The following is a 20,389-nucleotide window of genomic DNA, read 5'->3' as shown; positions in this document are numbered from 1 at the left end:
GATGGGGGCGTGGCCAAAGTGGGATTCTTTGGCGATTGGTTCATATTCTGTCAGATTCTGCCGGTCCCGATTGTGCCAGTTAGATTTTCAACCGAGAAAACCTTGCCTCACCAGACCCCGAATGTGAGGCTAGCGATTCATTTTCAGAAAAAATGGCTAATATATACTTTGTACAACCGTGTGGCTTGCTGAATATTAAAGTGAATAACTTCAACAAGCAACACAATCATCAATAGCTTTCTAACTATGTAATTTAGGGACTAGTGTACAGTAAACAATAGTAAGTATCAGAATCTATTTTCAATCCACATTCAAAATATTGTATAATATACTTTGTCACACAACTGTGTTGCTCACCTAAATAACTGGAAAGCTAACAACACATGCAAAGAAGTACAGTGGAGGCTAAGAAGATGAAGCTGAAAGTGCTTTTACCTTGCTGAAGTCTACAGTGCTGTTTTCCGTGCTACCACCATTGCCTCCATTGATGCGGTTTTCACTGGGTTTGCTGTTCTCCAGGTTCCCAGGGGCCGACTGAGGAGATGCCAACAGACCTGGGAATGCGGGTCATTGTGTTAATGGTAGGATCAAAAACCTGTGCCGTGATCATCAAGCATGACTTATTGACAACTGATAACATGGTTTTCAGATTCAAAATCACAGAAAGAACAGAGGCAAGTCATCATTCTGGTGTGTTATTGTGAAAAATATATTTGCAATAACATTTGTTTAATTGAAAAGGTTACACAGTATGGCTTTAACACACACATTTGCATGTATACAGAAACACATATGAGTGCAACATACCTTGCACTATACACAAAAAGCCTGTGTTAGTTCATCATAGCATTGCAAGCTATAGTTAGCATTTAACACTATTATATTGTAGGCACTGCCTATGTCTTGTCTAAAATCTATAAAATATATGATTGGTATTGTTCATTAAATTGGGTATCAAAGCCAGAACTTCTCCAAGATGTGAGCCATGCATTCTATACCCTCTATATGATTTGCAGACTGTTGATTTTAAGATTTCTGGCTTGGGCTGACTGGAGCATTGTTAGATTATGAAGTGTGATGCTAAAATAAGATTGGTGGTCTGAAGGACCTGAAGGGTGTTCCTTTAAACCTTCTTTTCAAGATGAATGGTCCCGGCGATTAACCTTGAGAAACTACAGACCCAGTCCAGACCCAAAGGAGCACTCTCACTCACATGTTACCCCAGTGTTCACGTGACCACACAGACAGACAGAACCCTACACCACCCACATCACTAATGCTGATTACGTTGTTCTCATGTTACTGTCTATAAGAGCAAAGGGGAGGACTCTTAAAAGTCACACTGCACGCTTACCAATGTCTCAGGAGGAGTGTTCTCTGTGAACATGATATCCTTCATCAGCACATGATAATAATGACCATAACTGGATAGTTAATATTTACTCAGAACATATCGCCATCCCTGGCAAAACCTTGGTAAACCAAAGTAACTCAGTACTTGTGAGTCATGAGACAAGTCAACACCTTTGGTTAGGCACCTCTAAAAATCAATAATAAATAGAAGGGAATGACCATGCAGAAAATTCTAGAGTTAAATTTACTCTCCGGACTTTACTGTGCAGAGATCAGTGTGGGTCAAATGAAACGTCTGCTGATGCTACGAAAACGTGGGCCTAACTCAGAATAGAAGAGAACAGAATAGAATAGAAGCGTCAGCAAAAGATTAGATTAGAGAAAGGGGCTTGTGACCACACTCCACAGGAGAGGGAGTTGAGGGACAATCGGAACATGGAGTTGAGGCCGGGTGAGGATTTAATGTTCAAGGTTGCCCTTGGGCAAGGCACATAACCCCAGTTGACCCGGTGGAGCTGCTCAGTGGCCATCAGTGGTTGAAACGTGACTGTGCCAGAAAGCTCCCACGTGTGAAAGTGTCTAAGTGCATGAATGAGAAATGCGTCTGCACATACTTGAAACTGGATCTGTGTTATTATAGTAGTGGTGTTCGCTTCATAGGGGCTTATAAAGCCTTTCTAAACTCTATGTAAACTGCGACGAGATTAGTTAGTAGATGGGAAATGTGAAAGGTTGCAACTGGATCTGGTGATGGTGACCTGATCAGATCAGATCATGTCCCTTTACCAGAAACCCAACAGCTGTGCTGTTTGTGAAACAAGCTTCTAAATTATGTGAAGCCGTCTCCTTAACCACCCCCCCTCTTCTTCCCTTCTTGTATTTCTTGGGGAAAATGACACGATGGGAACTATGCACAAAAACGAATTTCACCCACTTTTTTACTTGTGAAAGTGATGTGACAATAACGTTTATCCTGATACTGAAGTTGCGGAGGGCAAAATACCGTATAGTACTATTGACCACAGAGGGAGTAATCTTGTTTACACACACGCACACGCACACGCACACACACACACACACACACACACACACACACACACACACACACACACACACACACACACACTCACACACACCTTGTATCTAGAGCGCTGCAATAAAAGCAAGGATACCATGCTGTGCTATGTGATGTAGGCAGGATATTTGCCTTGCTGAGAAGAGGGAAGGTGGAGATCTACTCGAGATTTGGCCTGCTGGTCTTCAGACGAGTCGAGCTTTAGCTCTTCCTCCTCCCCGTCCCCCTTGGGGGGGGGAACCACCACGTGGGGGATCCTAGTACCTTCACCTTGCTCCTGGCACTCCTCACCCTCCTCAGACAGATCCTCAAGTATGGAGGAGTGACAGGCGCTCAAAAGGGGGGTGTCAACAGTGTGTCTTGGAGGGGAATCATGGAGGCGACGAGCTAACGGGGGTGTATTCTGGGGCGTGCTGAACGGGGAGGCGGATGGGGAGTAGAAAGAGCTGGGAAGGAGGTGAGCGAGGAGGCCAGCTCCCCCGTACACCGTGGTGACTCGTGGAAACAGAGGGGGGGTGGCGGTGTGGTAGGAAGTGACAGGACAGGACAGTCGTCGGAAGAGAGAGGTACGGGAGGACAAGAGAGCTTCCACTGAAGGGGAGACTGAGGAGAGAGAAAGGGAGGGAAGAGAGTATAGTACGGAGGACAGAAAAGAGCATCAGAAGAAAAAAGAAATGTGGTTGAACACAAATAAAACTATTGATTGGTGGAATGGTGATCATGCCGTTTTTAAAAAACACATTTCCCTGACAGGACAATAAAGTCTTGAAATGTTAGCCGAGGTGTCAGATGTAAGAGGAAAGGGGACAGTTGGTATTAATGGTATATTATTATTGCTGTTATTAATTATATTAAGTATAAATAAGGAGTGCAGATGGTGAGTTAGCTAGAAAACAAATGAACACCAAGGCTCACCATGCAACCAGGTCAGTAAGAACATGGCATTTAGGGATTTAGGAATATAGAGCATTCTAACACATTATGTAACAAGATTCTCTTTTCCTTCCACATACTGTCCTGGGACACACATGCGTGTACACACTATGCACAGACAATTGCGGTTTGACTACTAGAGAACTAAGCGAATATCATGTTATGCCACGTTTCACACGTTTGGGATTTCCATACGCTACAGCTCGGTTTCAGTTTCTCAGAACATAATTTGGGCCCTGCTAGTGCTAGTGCTCAGGATACATACATACACCTTCCGACGACCAAACCTTTCTTCGGAAATAGAGATAGAACTACAAATTGACGTCATTCCGAGCATCGGAAGGGCAGTACCAGAACTTTTCCTTGGAACCTGTGCACCTCGAGATGTCTTGACTCAATATGCACTTTACTAACCCTGAGTTGTGGAAACCAATGGGAGGAGCAAGCAGTGCTGCTCTGGATTAGTCACGCTGAGGTGGTGACACTGGAACCAGATGCAATTAAATCAACACCACCATTTTAACCAATTAAGACGTATTTTATACTTTCACAAATGATAAATAAATAAATACATACATACAAACAAACAATAAAATAGCTGATCAACATGCTCACATTGTGAGCTAGATGATCTGGGTGGGCCTCCTTGCTATCTTCAAAAAAACTAAAACGAGTCCAACAAATGTTCAGCATATGGAAGGTTCTGGGTTTCCCTTTGTAGTTGAAAAGAGCCATAACAGTGCTGAATGCCATAATTCCACAGCTAAATGACAGGTTGCAAGCTGCAACTTCAACAAGTTAGTCAACAAATTAACAAACCGGTTACAAAATCTGTTACAAGGCTGCACAACGTTAGCAGCAGCAAAGACAGACCTATGTCGTTTGCATTACCGTATAAAGGAAGAAAATATAAATTAGTGGTCAATAGACACACAGATGACACTCACTAGTCACAAGACATTAGACGGTTATTTACCAAGCTGACTCCACATATTATCAGAGAACAGGCATGGATTAGTTTAGTCTGTTAGAATAGGTGCTGACCAAAAGCACTTAATAATTAAAAGAATGTCAGTGGTTCTCAAAGTGGGGTCCAGCGACCCTTCAGGTCATATGGTGTTCATCAACATCATGCGAGTGTTTATGTATTCTTCATCATCATCACATAATCCCACATCTACCCACACACCACCTTACGCCTCTCACTGAGGGGTCAGTAAAAGGGTTAGGCATTGGGGATTGAAGGTTAATAATCAAGCAAAGAACTTTAGAGAAACGTCTGTCTTCAATCCAAAAACACATTGCAGCCAAAACAAGAGGATGTTGGTACCAAGCGACACATGTCAACTGAATGGCATGCATCAATCAGAGTCCTGTTTGTCCTGTCCTTTTGTCTTATCACTGTTATCTCAACAATAGGCATGTTGCATTTTTTTGACTGACCCCACACCACTTTCATTGGATAATATGGCAGAGGAATGACCACAGTTGAAGGAAAACCGGCATCATTCAAGTATAATAGTACACCAAACATCAAATATCAATGTCAATTTATCAGTTACCATTTCTAAAGTGCAGCATTTCACACCAATGTCCCTCCTACCAAGTACTGATGAGAATGTATATCAGGAACAATAACGACTTCATAGTGACATTACAGTAAAGTGAGAAGAGCTGTGTGGCCTCACCGTTGCGTTCCAGTAAATGGGGGTCAGAGTGTTTCTTGCCTATGTCGGCGAAGGAGCGCACCAATGGGATCCGGTTACTCAACTTCTTCTCATTCTGGTGGTGGTGGCGCTTCAGCATGACCTCCTTCACCTTCTCCTTCATCCCCTCCTCTAGCTGGCCAGACGCAAGCATGTTGTCAATCAGCATGTCTGAGGGCACAGGGGCGAGAGACACCTGAGTGTGAAAAGCCTCATTTACTACATACATCGCCCGCTGAAAAGAACAGATTTACATTTTGTATTGCATTTTTCATGGTAACAATTTTGTTAGAGACTGAATTATATGTAATTGCGTGATTCTCGGGGGGAAACAGATCACACTTACATAATGTGGCCGGGCGCAATGAAAACACGTTGTGATTGTGAGACGTTTGAGAGGGGAAAAAGCAGGGAGGCAGTATAGTGTGTACAATACAGAAAGACCTGCAGTTGTCTGATATAATGTAGCAGTTATTAATACTGCCGTTTTGTCATCTGTTGCACTGACCCGTGTCTGCAGTACTGACCTGCCATCTATTCAATGGTGTTATCTCTCATGCACTAACCCAGAGTGGTGTTAGTTCACATGCACAGACACCAGTGCCTGGTTGCAGTACTACTGACCTGCTATCTCTTCAATGGTGTTGGCTCTCATGTCCAGCATGACAGTCCCATTGAGAATACAGCTGCGAAGTTCAAACAGGCTGTGCAAGGACAGCGTCGCCACATAGGGTTTACTCCAGCGCTCACCACAGTCTTCAACGTCCTCCTCAAACTTTAGCCACCTGAAATGCATGCACACAAGTCAAAGTCAAAGTCGCACGATTAGTCACAGACGTTACCGCAGTGAAATTTGTTCTCCGCATTTGACCCATCTCTTGGAACGGTGAGCCGCAGCGTGCGCCGTGCTCGGGAATCATTAGTTGATTTCACCCCCAATCCAACCCATTGATGCTGAGTGCCAAGCAGGGAGGCATTTGGTCTCATTTTTACAGTCTTTGGTATGACCCGGCCGGGGATCAAACCCCGACCTCCCAGTTTCAGGGCGGACACTCTAACCACAAGGCCACTGTCTGGTCATGCATCAATATTAGAATTTAATCAATGCCAGATCTTCGGGTCTGATGCCAATCTTGAGAGTCCCAAGACTCCCAACCCAGGAATACACCATATTCACATGGCAGCCATTTTGCACTTTTGCAAGTCATACCCAACCCGCAAATACGATGCAAATGACCGCTGTGTGAATAATGGTCAATTACTGATGATGTTTTGGCCGATAGTGTCAGAACATTTTGTAATCAATTTGAAAAACTTTGATTCAATTAAAGTTTCTATTTGAGAGCAATTAACTAACAAAAATAAAAAAATATAACCTTTTAATAAATATCGTTGCTGTCGGGAAGAAACCACCAAACTCCAAAATGTTCATTTTTCAGGAAATGAAAAATATAAATTTTTAAGGAAATGAAGAAAACCTAATATTTTCGAAACAATGCAATACTGCCTCATCAAAGTTGGTGTTGTGACTTTAGATATTGTCAATTACTTGCATGAGAAGGAGGGAGGTGGTGGAGTTAGCCATTTACAGATAGTTTGAGGGTCCAATGGAGTTAAGAGGTTTTGTTTGTCCAATGCGTTTTTTACTACTTTCCATTGGTTCAATATTTTCAAAACACACAGACAGGTGTTCAATGATTTATGGAAAAATCCAAAACCTCAACAATTTAGTTATGAGGTGTCCTCCCGACAGCAACGATATATTTATTAAGTGTATATATTAAACTTCTGTTAATATATGTAATGAATGGGCCTGGGCCATGGCTCAGTGGTCCAGGCACCTTGGCTGGCAATCCAGTCTGGCAGTGTGCCGCGGGCTCGACTCCCGATCCCGACGGCCCTTACTGCATGTCTTCCCCCCCCCATTTCCTGTCAGCCTACTGTCTGTCCCTCCATAAAAAAATAAAGGCGAAAGCCACAAAAAAAACATAAAAAAAAAAAAAAAATGAATGTAATTGAAAATAATTGAAATAATAAATTAACATTAATTATACAATGAACAAGCATTACAAGTAAATATATAAATTAAACGTTATTTTTTATTTAACCACCAGAGATACCAGTATGAGAGAGGTAAGAACTTTATTGATACAAGGAAAATTCAGTCGTCTTAAGTCCTATTAAGAATTAGAACACAGCCAATCTACAAGCTCACCACAAGCTTTTCACTTTTTGATTTTGTTTAGAAATGTTCACCTAGAATCAGGTTTAAAGTGGTTAAAAGTTGTGACACATCAGCTACGTAATTGCTGATACTGAATTGACCAATGTTGTTTTAACAAAAAAAGTCAAATAATGGCACGTATATCGGTTGGGCTCTAATCAATAACTACACACTGATACAAACAGATTCTGGCCTGGAATCAGACTAAAATGTCCCCTACAAATTACTAGGTATTGTATTGATTTTACCAAAAACAAAGAAATCTTTGTTTTTAGCTGGATTGAAATAGCCGCCGACCTAAAGCCAAGAAACGGGTCAGGGAAAAGGTCTGTGTCAAGCCATGTTTCTCCATACCGGGCCGTCTCCTTCCAATCCTGTATGCATCCGTCTCTGAAGGACAGCTCGTCTAGCTCGGTGAACAGGTCATGGGGGATGTGCTCCTCATCATCATCCTCTGTCCCAAGGATGAACTGTACTCTCTGGGAGGGTGTGTCTGAAGAGAGAAGCATAGGAATACTACTGCACATAGAATAGATGCTGGACAATGTGATTTAAAAGCATCATTTGGACAGATAGACCAAATTTTTATTCAATAATTCTGTATCGTTACCTCGAAAGTTTATCTAGATTACTTCGCTGAATCATATTAAAAGATGTTATATTGTGGGGTAAGCATATTATTTCCGATGTTAAAACCATTAAAACCAGGAAAGTATCTGTGTCATTTTAGTTACAAATAAGTTAATATAGCATCACAATAATTTGAACCATTATTTTATACTTTGGCTTGTACCTCTGCTATTTCATTTTATCGTGAAAACTCTTTGAATAGCCTATCTAGTTTCAATGCATTTTTTAAACTCAAATATTTACTTCTGGGGTCCCTGCCACAAAATATTTTGAGATGGGGGTCCGCGGCCAAATACATAATAATTTTGGGGGTCAGTTGACATGAAAGTCTTAAGCACCACTGATTTCAGGAAAACTAAGATATTTCATATTTGTAGACTCAGCCTCAGGTTTTAATGGGTTAATGAATGCTTCAGATGTTTTTTGTCTTATCAAAGTGTCCTTGAGCAACTGCTTTTATGCTGTGCTCAAACTAGCAGCTACAAAAGATACAAAACTATAAAACACTGCAGGACCGCAGCATATCTGTGGCGTGTGAGTCACATACTGTATGTGAGATAGCATGAGTCGCTGTTGAGGTGTTGTGCAACACGCTCCTTGACATCAATCGAGCATGTTGTCTGATGAGCAAGACAAATGTAAAGGGAAAAGGAGCTTGGGTTTAAAAGAACGGGGAACCAGAACCTGATGGCAATAATGATGTTTCCCCCATTACAAGCAGGAATTGTTTGAGGAGAGAATGTGAGTGGAATTGCAAATCAATCCTATCAATCCTAGTATCCTTTTTCTGGGCATGTCATAATAGGAAAACATTCAGTGAAAATGGGTGAACATTTGGCAACAAACTGTGTATCTACAAGCTCACATCACATCATGTTGCAGTGTGTTGTGAGCTTGTAGGGGCGGCTTGTAGGGGCGGCGGTGGCTCAGGGGTAGAGTGCCTGGATGGTAACCGTAAGGTTGCCAGTTCGAACCCAGGCTCCCGCAGAGTTACTGTCGAAGTGTCCTTGAGCAAGACACTGAACCCCTAATTGCTCCCGATGTGCTAGTTGTTTCCGCTGCCATCGGTGTATGTATGTGTGTGTGAATGGGTGAATGTAATGCACAATCTCTGTAAAGTGCCTTGGATAAAGGCGCTATATAAATGCACCATTTATTTATTTATTTATTTGTAGAGTGGGCATTTTCAGTCAAGCTTTTTGGTGTAGAGAGGGACAAAAGGAGTGTCATGTAGACTCCTGGGAGTGTAGATCTCTGGTCAACAAAATATATAGGGTTCAATATTGGTTAATAGCTTGTTTTAATTTATTTTTATAAACGTATAGAAAATGTAGTCACAAATACATTAATAAAAAAGTACAGATAATTTCCATCTTTCATTTATTTGGTGTCTAAAAAAGTACCGATAATTGCTATTTCATTAATTTGGTGTCCAATGATGAATCTTTTCAAAGCTAAAGTACAGTTTTAAATAAAAATCTAAATGTGAAAGTGGTTCCAAATCACCTGTAGATATACAACATAAGTTAACCAATCCTGTATTCAGATGAACATGACAATGCAACTTGCCCTTCTTGGGGACAACTATTCCAGGGACCAGATTGGACCTTTATGTGTCTCTAACAGAGTGTACAAATGGCACAAAATGTACCTGTAACTGTAAGGGTACATTTTTGGTTCCATTTTGTAGACTGAGGTCCCCAAGATAAAAATCACATGACACAAATTATCAAACTGGGGGTTTTTGGAGAGAGAGAAAAAAAAAGGTTGAAAATCTCTGCCATAAAGCAACCTGCAAAAACTGCTTCAGTCGTCCTACTTCTAATTGTGTTTGAATACATGTACTCCAGGAAGGAGGAGGTGGGTGGCTCAACGTTTGAGTCAAATGTAACTGTAGGTGAAAGTACTGAATGTACCGTAGGTCGGGGACTCTCGTCCATCGTCCTTGTCCGATTCGCGCTCCCTTCTCTTCTTGTGGTGCTTGTGTCCGCGGTGGCGATGTCTTCGCTTGCCTTCTCTACCCAAGGGGACGTGGACACCGACATACACCGCTCTGTGGCCTGGGACAAGAGGAGACAGAGAGCGACGCTGGATATAACAACTGTTAAATTATATGCAGCTGCCCACAGATTGCGTGCGTGCGGTTCCTTGTTCCCTTGAGATTAGAACAAGTGAGTTTAGAGAACAAAGACAGTGGCCATCTTTCATCCAGAGGACGGAGACAACAGAAGACTTAAAAAGGAGACGATGGGACATGCAGGCTCCTCTATGTAAACATTATATAATTGCTGGTGATGGTATCCCTCACTTTTCCTACTGACGTCAATTGAGATGGTAGAGATAGATTGCAGACAGTGCAGTAGTACATACCTGTTCATACATTGTATCTTATACTTCAACATTAAAATAGTTATAGTTGCAACTTAAAGATTTGGAGCCTAAATAGATTCAGTTTTACCAATAATGCAGCCATTTCTTTATTCCCTTGCCTTCAACTATTACTATTATTACTAGCAGCCGCCAAACATGTATCATCAGTATTCTGTACTTTGTTGACTGCTTGACAATTTATTACTTTACATTTATTTATTATCAAGTCAAAATCCTCCAGTTCTCTCCTAGCTCCTACGGTAGCATAAACACTCCAGTTTCCATTCTCCCACCAGCAGTTCCACCGAGACATGCAACATGTCAACACCTGCTCTCCCCCGACCCAAACATGCAGGTTGTACATGCAGGCTCAAACACATTTAGGCCCCAATAACTTGCATCTCATATCAGGATTTGTTGAATTCACATAGCTCTTCCCTTTACTAAGTGCTCCATTCTTCAAATTACACATTTCAAAATTACGGCAAGTTTACACCATTGCATCAAATAACCAGTATCATGCCAGTTATTTATATTTTCTCTTTTTTCCCCCTTACTAGTTTAAATTACAGTCTGAATTGCATTTCCCTGGATTGGATTTGACAATTTACTTCATTACTAAATTACTTTTACCATAAGCATTGTAGATGAAAAGGTCAAGTTATAATTACATGTAGACCACACAATAAAATCTCCAGTGTCAATTTTACTCTGGCAAGTACAATTCTACCCAGAGATTCAACTCTCAGTGGAAAATGATTTGGATGTACACTGATTTCAATAAACTTTAATGTGATCAATTTAAGTGTGGTCTTATTTGACCTCACTGTGCTATTTTCAGCTGTTGGAGGACAATGGAGTGAATGGACTTGTCTTAATGTTTATCCAATTAGACTGAGAGACCCTGGCAAAGAAAAGATACAACAGCAGTAATAAACATTTAATTTATCAAGGAGAGTGAGGTTTCCTGTCCTGCCCAATGATTGAACATTTTAGGGTTCTGCCTCTACTGTTTCCGTTGAGCAGGGGGTTATCTTTGTTTTATTATTCTACGGTACCAGCATCATGTAAAGGCCTGAATACAGTGTGCGCGTGTGTAAGTTGGTTCCTTTTAATGAGCCAGACCAGAGCGTGGGTGAAATCCAGACCATGTTGTTAAGTGGAAAGTGGAACAGAGAGCAGTACACTGACTACAGTAACGGTTACTACAACAGAGACAGACCAACTCTGCGTTATCTGCCTCTCCAATCATTTAGCCAAAATGACACTAGGCCAAACTTTATATATATCAACATGTCAGAGAATAAGCAGACATTCTCCACACAGAATGGATGATTCCTACACATTTTCCATTTAAAATCACATAATTCTGCTCCGGACCTCAGCAATGATAACTTCATTGCTCATTCTTTTACACCTTTGAAAGAAGGCTGGAAACATTATGTGATGCACATCCTGTGCCACTTTAGACATGATCTAGGAATCCCCAGCCAAGCAGGGCAAACGTTGTTAAATCCTCCAGAGTAGTTGATGAGTCAAGCACCAGCTTGTATGTACTGTAACAGGGTAGAGAGGACGATAACTGAAGGTCTGTGTACATAAAACATACATATCTGCTACTGTCTGTCTGTGTGTGTGTGTGTGTGTGTGTGTGTGTGTGTGTGTGTGTGTGTGTGTGTGTGTGTGTGTGTGTGTGTGTGTGTGTGTGTGTGTGTGTGTGTGTGTGTGTGTGTGTGTGTGTCAACATGGTGTTTTGTGTGTAAACACATTCAACACATACTCTCCAGCTCCTCTTTCTCAAAGTTGGTGTTGAGGTTGGAGCTGGTCTTCCCCAGGTCCACAACAGCTTCCTCGTCATTCCCCTGAGAGGAAACACACTGATTTAGTATAACAACAACAACACAGTAAAATACTCTATATTACAACCTCTCATATTCAATTATTAAAATGAAGTGCTGTACAATAATAATGATGAACACACGTTAAAACAATCAGTTACACACAGTAGGCCTACAATGAAGGGGAGATCTACAGTACACTGGAGAAGTCACATAGCTTCATAGCTTGTTACCGTCGCATGCTCAGCATATTTACAAAACCACAAGCAACTATTTGAATAGAGCCTCTTTTTAACCCATTAAGACCCGAGGCCGATACTACAAATGTCTTCTAAATACTAATAGTTTGATTTTTGAATAGCCAAAGTATAAATTAGGGACGTGCCGAGACATTTTGGCTGATATCGATATCCGATATAATTAATTGCTGTTATTCTTTTAAAAAATATATATTCTGTTTATTGGTAAGCACACTCATTCATACAATTGTACAGAACTGGGAGGAGAGTGAACATAAACATTTACCGCATTAATTAACTTTTGTTTTTCTTACTCCATACATTGACTCTCCCCATTCAGTGTTCCATTTCAGTTTTTTTCTTTTTTCACAGTAAATGTGCCATTTTTTCCCCCCATTTTTCTATGTGCATGTATATACATACTACATATGTAACCCCCCCTCCCCCCTCCCGCACCAGGGTAAGTGTCCAAGTGAACGCAACGTCTGTACAATATACATAAAATGACAGTCTGTGTGATGACAATTGTATGAGAGTATACATACAAAGACAGAAATAGAACCTGTTGATATAGACATGAGACATAGTGATGTTGGTAATAATACTGTAATAGTGTTGATCACTGTAGTATGCATGAAAGGTCCCTGATTACATCGGTTTCATGGATGTAAGATATTAATAGATGTTTCCTCTACTGATTTTATTTCTTCCGTTTTTTACTCCCCCCCCCCCCCCCCCCCATCCTTTCCACTGTGCCGCCTGCCGCCCTGAATTAATAGCTGTTATGGCAGATAACCGATATTACCGATGTCGATATGATCTCATTCTGAAGTGTAAAAATGATAATAATTCTGTCCATTCTGAAAAATACATGTACCATGGTATCTGCACTGCAGGCTTAGGCATGTCAGATTTAACTCTAATACCTTATATTTAATATTGTGAGCTTGTAGATATGTTCAAGCTGTTACTTTGGGCTTGTTTATCTGTAACGACAGCGGACCGATTAATTAATCGGTCTGATTGAATAATCGGACCGATGCAGATGAATCAAAAAACAACTAGAATCGGCCGATACCGATGTGTTTGCCGATTAATCTCCCATCACTAGTATACACCAATAGCTCATTAGTTGATGCTCTGTAATGCAAAGCATTGTGATTAACATATTCATTAAATGTAGTTGATAAATAAATTTGACTCAACTCCAGGTGGCAGAGCCCGGGAGAGGTTGTACTAGGCAGGACACACTAGTGAGAAACGGATATAGGCAAGGCCAGGCATTGCTCCAACACCTGTAGCCACGAGGTCAATATTTGTATTGGGCAGAAGCCAACAACACCTCAACTTTACAAAGCCAGATGAGTTACACAAATACCACGTGTGCACACATTATAGAGCAGATAGCATACTACCACCACATGTACATGCCACACATACAGTACTGTATTACACCAGGGGTTCTCAACCTGGGGGTCGCGACCCCTCTGGGGGTCCCGAAGTTATTTTGGGGGGTCCCCAAATTATTATTATTTTTTAAATCACACCCGTGTGAAGTGAGGGGCGCTCTTATCATTATACATCATCTTATGAACAACTGAAGTTATGTGATTTGTTAGCCGATTTGCTCGTCTACATATGATGTAAATTCTCCCTTCATTGTCAATGGCATTTAATGTTTGTGTTGCCACATTCATGGCCAAAGCATTTTTGGGGATCCCCAGCCAAAATCGTTGAGAACCCCTGTATTACACTACAGTAGAGAAAATAGTATACCGTGATAATTGCCATCATAGGAAATGACTGCTCCAGCATTGCTACATTCCTACAGTCCGTCACACGACTCACACCTAATCACCTATACTGTAGTGACCAAAACTAACCCTCTGATTCTGCTGAGGATCCCATCATTCAGGCATCACAACATGCCAAAAACCAACAATTACACTACAGCTGCTTCATATAACTTTTTGGCTGAATTAACACCACAACATAACTTAAATACACAACTTAAATACACTCACAACATAACTTGTTTGTCAAGTCTGTGGTTATTGTACTAACTAACTAATTAAGGGTGACAAGTGATTGATTAACTATTTATTGTCACACACAGAGTGTAGACAATTGTTCGCTTAATTTGGCATTGGTGCTCAACCCAAAAAGAAAACAAACAGTAAGATCATAACAGAAGTGACACTTAAAGGACCACTTCACCACTTTTCAACCTATCTTCATATAATTGGTCCTCACTAATAATCACGAAAAAATGGCGCAATTGTTTTTCTACTCGGTCTGTGTCTCATAAGAGGGCTGTGGGCAGTTCAGAAACCGTCTTCCAGTGACATCATTGATGGGGAATACAAGCTAATAAAAACTGCAGGCTTTCTAGTCCTGAAAAGTTGCAATGCGAAAATGGAAGCCATCGTTCTCACGATAATGAAAATCTAAACATTTTTGTAAAAAAAATCTTGTTTAAAAAATAATCTGCCTAATGATGATGTCACTAATTCTGATTCTAAACTGCCCACAGCCCTCCTATGAGACACAGACAGAAAAATTGTGCCATTTTATCATGATTATTAGTGAGGACCTATTATATGAAGATAGGTTGAAAAGTGGTGAAGTGGTCCTTTAAGATCCATGATTCCATGTTATTTCATTGCAACAGATAGTGGAGTTGACTCTGGGAACAAGAGGAGAGAGCCACAGTCCATGACCTAAAATGACCCTCACTCAATTTCCAGGAATTACTGTAGTTGTAGTAGTAGTGGTGAATGTGATTCTGGATTTTTGAAATGCTGGAGAAGAGCAGGGCAGGAATTTCAGGGAGGCCACGAAGGCATGGCCGTTGTTGCCCCTAAAGAATGGCATGCCCTGAGGCCACAATGGACTTAATGCCCCAGTTGACTGTACCACTTTCTCTTTCTTGTCAATATGTAGACACCAGTGTCTTAACTCCCCTGAGTTCCCATCTTTAAACCAATCCAGTGACTTTGATTGGTGCAGGGCTGACCATGGATCAGATCATGTTTTTATTCCACTGCAGATAGTTTAAAATCACCCTTAACCCCAATTAATTATTTCAATGGACTAAAATATTGTTTAATTTGAAGGCCTTCCTGCCCTGGCATTTGGCCTTTGTGTCCTCAAAAATGGACCACACCAAAGGCCAAGTGGCCTTGCACCTAAAATGACAAAATTCCAGGCCTGATTATCAAAAGTACATTGAACAGTGACCATTTTAGCTGTCTGCAATTCAAACCACTTTGATCCGATTGGATGTAGAGCAGCAGAGCCTAAAAGCTAGATCTGCTACACGCTGGGCAGTGAAGAGTGCATTGCTGAAATTTGGCGGAAGTAGCGTAGCGGGATTTTGGCGGAAGTACCGCTCAACTTAAGGCAATGACGTTGACACTTTACAAATCGGTTTACATTCTCCGTGAATACAAATCGGTTTACATTCTCCGTGAATACAAATCTGTTTACATTCTCCGTGAATACAAATCGGTTTACATTCTCCGTGAATACAAATCGGTTTACATTCTCCGTGAATACAAATCGGTTTACATTCTCCGTGAATACAAATCGGTTTACATTCCCCGTGAATACAAATCGGTTTACATTCTCCGTGAATACAAATCGGTTTACATTCTCCGTGAATACAAATCGGTTTACATTCTCCGTGAATAAAAATCGGTTTACATTCTCCGTGAATGAAACAAGTGTTGTGATTGGTCCAAGAAAATTGTATCTGGGGGACACTTCCAGCTATGCACTCTCTGCCTTATATTGTGACCAGGCTTTTCACTTTGCAGATGAGTAAGCCTGGGACCAAGGCTACATCTGCTAGGGCAGGGATTCCCAAACTGTCTGTGGTGCATGCACACCTTGTGGTGCGCGAACGCCCTCAAAGGTCTTCAAACCAATCAACCAACAATTATTCACTTCATCCTGATATGAGATGAATGGTTACAGCTGTTGTAGACCCGCTATACAGATCACAAGCTTCCAGAAAGGCATTAAGAATGTCCAGAAAATGTTGGAGCGTAATTTTACATACAAGACTCGAGAAGAACCAACCAGGCGTCTCAATAATCCTGAGAGTACACAGCGACTAGCGCAGTCTTGATAATGTCTTGAAAGGCTAGATCACTGACCCCGTGCCATGGCTATTTTGGTTGTTTGGACTTTTTCAGAGGACAGCTCTACCTGAAATATAGCAGGGTCTAAATACAGCCTCACAGCAGGTCTGCCAAAGAGTGCCCTAATGCACGTCTGTTTGTGCATATAAGACACATACATTTACACCTTGTTCTTTCAATTATTTTCCTCCTATGCATTAAAGACAGATAAAAATGTCTCAAGTTCCTGATAACATCCTGATACTAAATCATAGTAGCATGAGTGTGGCACTATTAAATGACTCAAAACCTCAACATGTCAGCTTTTTTTTTAAAAGATAAGAGAATACAATAATATCAGAACAAAAACAGCATCAATGGAGAAGATCATGGCACGGACTGACAGATTATTATATGGGTGTTGGCTAATGTACAAGTAGTGCTAGTGTATGCTGGGAATGCACAACGGAAAAACATTTCAACAACACTAAGGGTTTGTCAATAATGGAAGGAGGGTAATTCTAGCTTAGAAGCAAGTTTAGGTAAGACATAAAGCGAAAAACAAAACAGATGGTTCCCATTCCTGAGACTTAAGTGTGTTTGAATGTCAAATATGGATATTGACCAAATAACCATTTGGATGGTCAAATATGTTGATCAAGTGCCATCGTTAGTAAAGCCAGACGCTTTGGCTGATTGTTAGTCTGTTGAAGATTATTTGCACAATTGATTTTTTTGATTGATTGATCAAAGTTTGCAGAATTTGTGATTAAATGAAACACACAGAAAGAGGCAAGTCAGTTAGGCTAGTTAGGTCAATAGTTTGACTACAGGAATAAGAGATCCCAAAGAAGGATTCAGATGCATTTTGTTGAAAGCTCAGCATGAGCATCACCTTTCACATTTATAGTAGTGTTGAAGAGTGCAAGTAAGTTTAACCCTTTATTCTGTAGAAGGACCACAATCATGTGGCTGCGATCTGATAAACTGAAGATAGCCTACATTAAGTCCATGGGTTAAATAAAATGCATTCTTACATCCATTTTAGTCTGTACAGTCTACTGTGGAGCTGTCAGTTTGAGTAGCTTTCATTCCAGCTGTCAGTCTGTTCAGCATTCATTCCAGCATATTAACTTCAACTTCAAGTTTACCGTCACATAGCAATTTACAGGTGTAAACTACATAAACATGTCGGTAGACTCGGTACATAAACATATCGACTAGTCAAACTGCCTCACAAAATGGAAGTATAACTGCTGTTTTGAATTTGGATTCACATTTGCACCACTAGTAACAGCATTTTCTTTCCACTAGATGTCATTCCCTTTGGCTCTCCCACCACACAATGCTGACATTCTGGGGATAATATTTGTCACATCTTTTGCCAGTGTGTTTTGGCTCCAATCTCTTGCAGTCCACTCCAGTAGTCTTGCTACTGAGAACATTGCCGGTGTAGGGATTTAAGCTCAGTCTACCATTGTATTCAATTCATTAGAAGTTGCTCTGAAGAAGACCAATGATACAGCAATGTCAACTGTCTGAAAAGTGTTAATATAAAACAGTGGTACATACCATAGAAGCTGCTCTGACCCTCCTGTGATTAACGATATCTCCCCAAAAGTCCCCCATGTCTGGTTGATCTTACCCAGCAGCAGGAAACAGCAGTCTTCTCTAAACACTGCTTTCCAGCAATTTCAACCTCGCTAGTACTGGTACTTCAGAGGTAGAAACACGCAACTAAATGATTCCTACAAAGAAAAGTAGGAATCCTCCTAGTCCTCAGTAGGAATCCTCTTAGTCCTCAGTACTGGCAAACTGTTTCAAACCTCAGCAAGTTTAGTTCAGAAGGAAAACAGCTCTGAGCTATCTGTTCCGCCCAAGTCAACGCAGCTGCGTAGTTGCATACACGTGGGACCCGTGGGTGCATGCTGGAGTAAATATTTAAGTTATCAGGTGTTACATCCGCTGCCAGAGAGGATCAACTATGATTTATATATTTATAGCTGCGTGTGCAATCCTGTGAGGCTGTGAGTGAGCAGATCACTACACAAATAAGGAACAAATCAGGAAAAGGGGGCAGGACCATGACATGTTGAACATTATGCTCTCTACTGGTTGTCTCCCTGTATGTTGGAACACAAACACTCAAAATTGTCCATTCATTGTCAATGGCATTTAATGTTTCTTAGGACAAAGTTTGTGTTTGCACACACACTAAAAGCTGGACATAGGTCACCCCTCAAAAATAAAGAATATAGCTGCAAGCAGCGATAACAGGGGCCAAGCAATACGGGGAAAAACAAATCACACCCGTGTGAACTGAGCGTTGCAGGCTGCTCATAGTGCTCAACAACACCACTGGCTGGCTGCAGTTATAGGCGCTCATTTATCAACTCGGCGTACGCCAAAATATGGGAGCACGCCGAAATTACCGCAATTTTCGCCATTTACCATTTCTGCAAAACCTTGAACTTGAACGTGAGCCAGGACAAAAATCACGTTAGGTCGGGAGCGATCGTACGCTTTGTCCTCACCTGTTTTTCTATCGTAGAACAGCGGAGCAGCATTGTTTGACCAGCTGAGAGGCTGTCACAGCCGGCATCGAAACATATGTTCACTCCTAAAATGTTAATATAAAACTGTATGTATATGGGCTACATATACTATAAAAAAATAATAATAATAAAAAGAATAGGCCTACATCAACGATGTGTCTTTGTGTCATATGAAATTGGTAGGAGATTACCAACTTTATAAGCAATTAAAATCGCGCAATTAAAACAATGTTGCAAGTTTAGATGCTTAAGCCATTTAAACAGTGTTTTCTGTTTTGCATGAATCCCTCTTTCTCGAGTTACATCTCGTCGTTTTAAGGATAAACCTGACGCGTCGCTCGAATGCAAAATGTGCCGTGCCGGTGTGCCAGTGCAGGGGAGTCGAGGGGACCGCATCGGAGATAGACTAACCCAGCCAGTCCACCAGTGCCAGTGCCATGTAGGCCTACATGAGGCTGGTTTAGGCAGCACATTCATATAATTGACAGTTGACAGCCCAGCCACTGCAGCGACTCGCGAGGCAATCTAAATAGATTGTCATAAACGTGCATGGTCACGGTGTCATGGACGGACCACCACAGTGATAGAGACAGACAGACAGGACAGGAGCGGAGGAGGAGATGCAGCTACGAAACCTACACTCGAATTTGGGGCAGATTTTACACTCAATTGATAAATGAGGGCCATAGTGCTCAGTGTGAATGGCCCTTTTAGGCTGCTCAACAGTGCTACTTAGGTCACCCAGCGGTATTGCAGAGGCTGTTCGTATGACAGCCAGACACTGTCAACACTGTCAGTTGAGCTGTTCCTGAGAGCAATTTCCATAAAAGCTTGTTCAAAATTGCATATTTGTGGGGATAGAAAATACACAGGGGAGCGCAAAAAACACCCACAGAATTGAAAAAGTTGAATTTTATGTTATAGGTCCTTTAATACCGTAGCTAACCTAACATCAGTAAAAATATTTTAAACCTATCCTTAACCCAAAAAGCCCTGGTCGTTTGTGTCTAAGCAGGGTGACATAGCCCAAGGCCTCTACCAGACTATTGCCGCATTTCGCAAAAAAACTAAAAAACGACTGCATCGTTTGGCCTGCAGCGCCTACAGAAGAAATTATTCATAATTGATCTAAAGGTCAAAAGTCAAAGTTTGCCTTTTCATTTGAGTGAGTTTCATGAAAGTTTCATGAAAACCGACTGCACGGTTATGCCAGAACTGCAATATTTATTGGTACATCATTGTAGTTATAAATCAACCCTTCACTAACTACAGTTGAGCTACAGTTGACAGTCCAACAGTTGAAATGAAAGTTTATTCAATATCAAACATATCTTATACTATT

General features: G+C 41.2%; 1 protein-coding gene across 4 annotated transcripts in view; it reads right to left on the bottom strand.

Moving 5' to 3' along the window:
• Positions 1-20,389, bottom strand: part of LOC306924141 (sodium bicarbonate cotransporter 3-like) — a 58,105-nt gene that overhangs the window by 30,048 nt on the left and 7,668 nt on the right. Inside the window, exons 1-8 of one of the 4 annotated variants that reach the window (XM_079502508.1) lie at positions 18,065-18,437; positions 12,072-12,153; positions 9,838-9,981; positions 7,646-7,784; positions 5,692-5,852; positions 5,050-5,238; positions 2,561-3,031; positions 436-554 (exon numbers count right to left, since the gene is read on the bottom strand). In XM_079502508.1, the coding sequence (XP_079358634.1) occupies positions 436-554; positions 2,561-3,031; positions 5,050-5,238; positions 5,692-5,852; positions 7,646-7,784; positions 9,838-9,981; positions 12,072-12,153; positions 18,065-18,121 (1,362 nt within the window). In that variant the 5' untranslated portion in view covers positions 18,122-18,437. Of the gene's footprint in view, positions 1-435; positions 555-2,560; positions 3,032-5,049; positions 5,239-5,691; positions 5,853-7,645; positions 7,785-9,837; positions 9,982-12,071; positions 12,154-18,064; positions 18,438-20,389 lie in introns of those variants that run through there. The other 3 variants (XM_079502509.1, XM_079502510.1, XM_079502511.1) reach the window with 3 other exon arrangements.

This window comes from Electrona antarctica (genome assembly GCF_951216825.1).
Source record: "Electrona antarctica genome assembly, chromosome: 6".
NCBI lineage: Eukaryota > Metazoa > Chordata > Actinopteri > Myctophiformes > Myctophidae > Electrona > Electrona antarctica.
The sequence above is the reverse complement of the archived record's forward strand: the minus strand, read 5'-3'. Positions and strand labels throughout refer to the sequence as shown.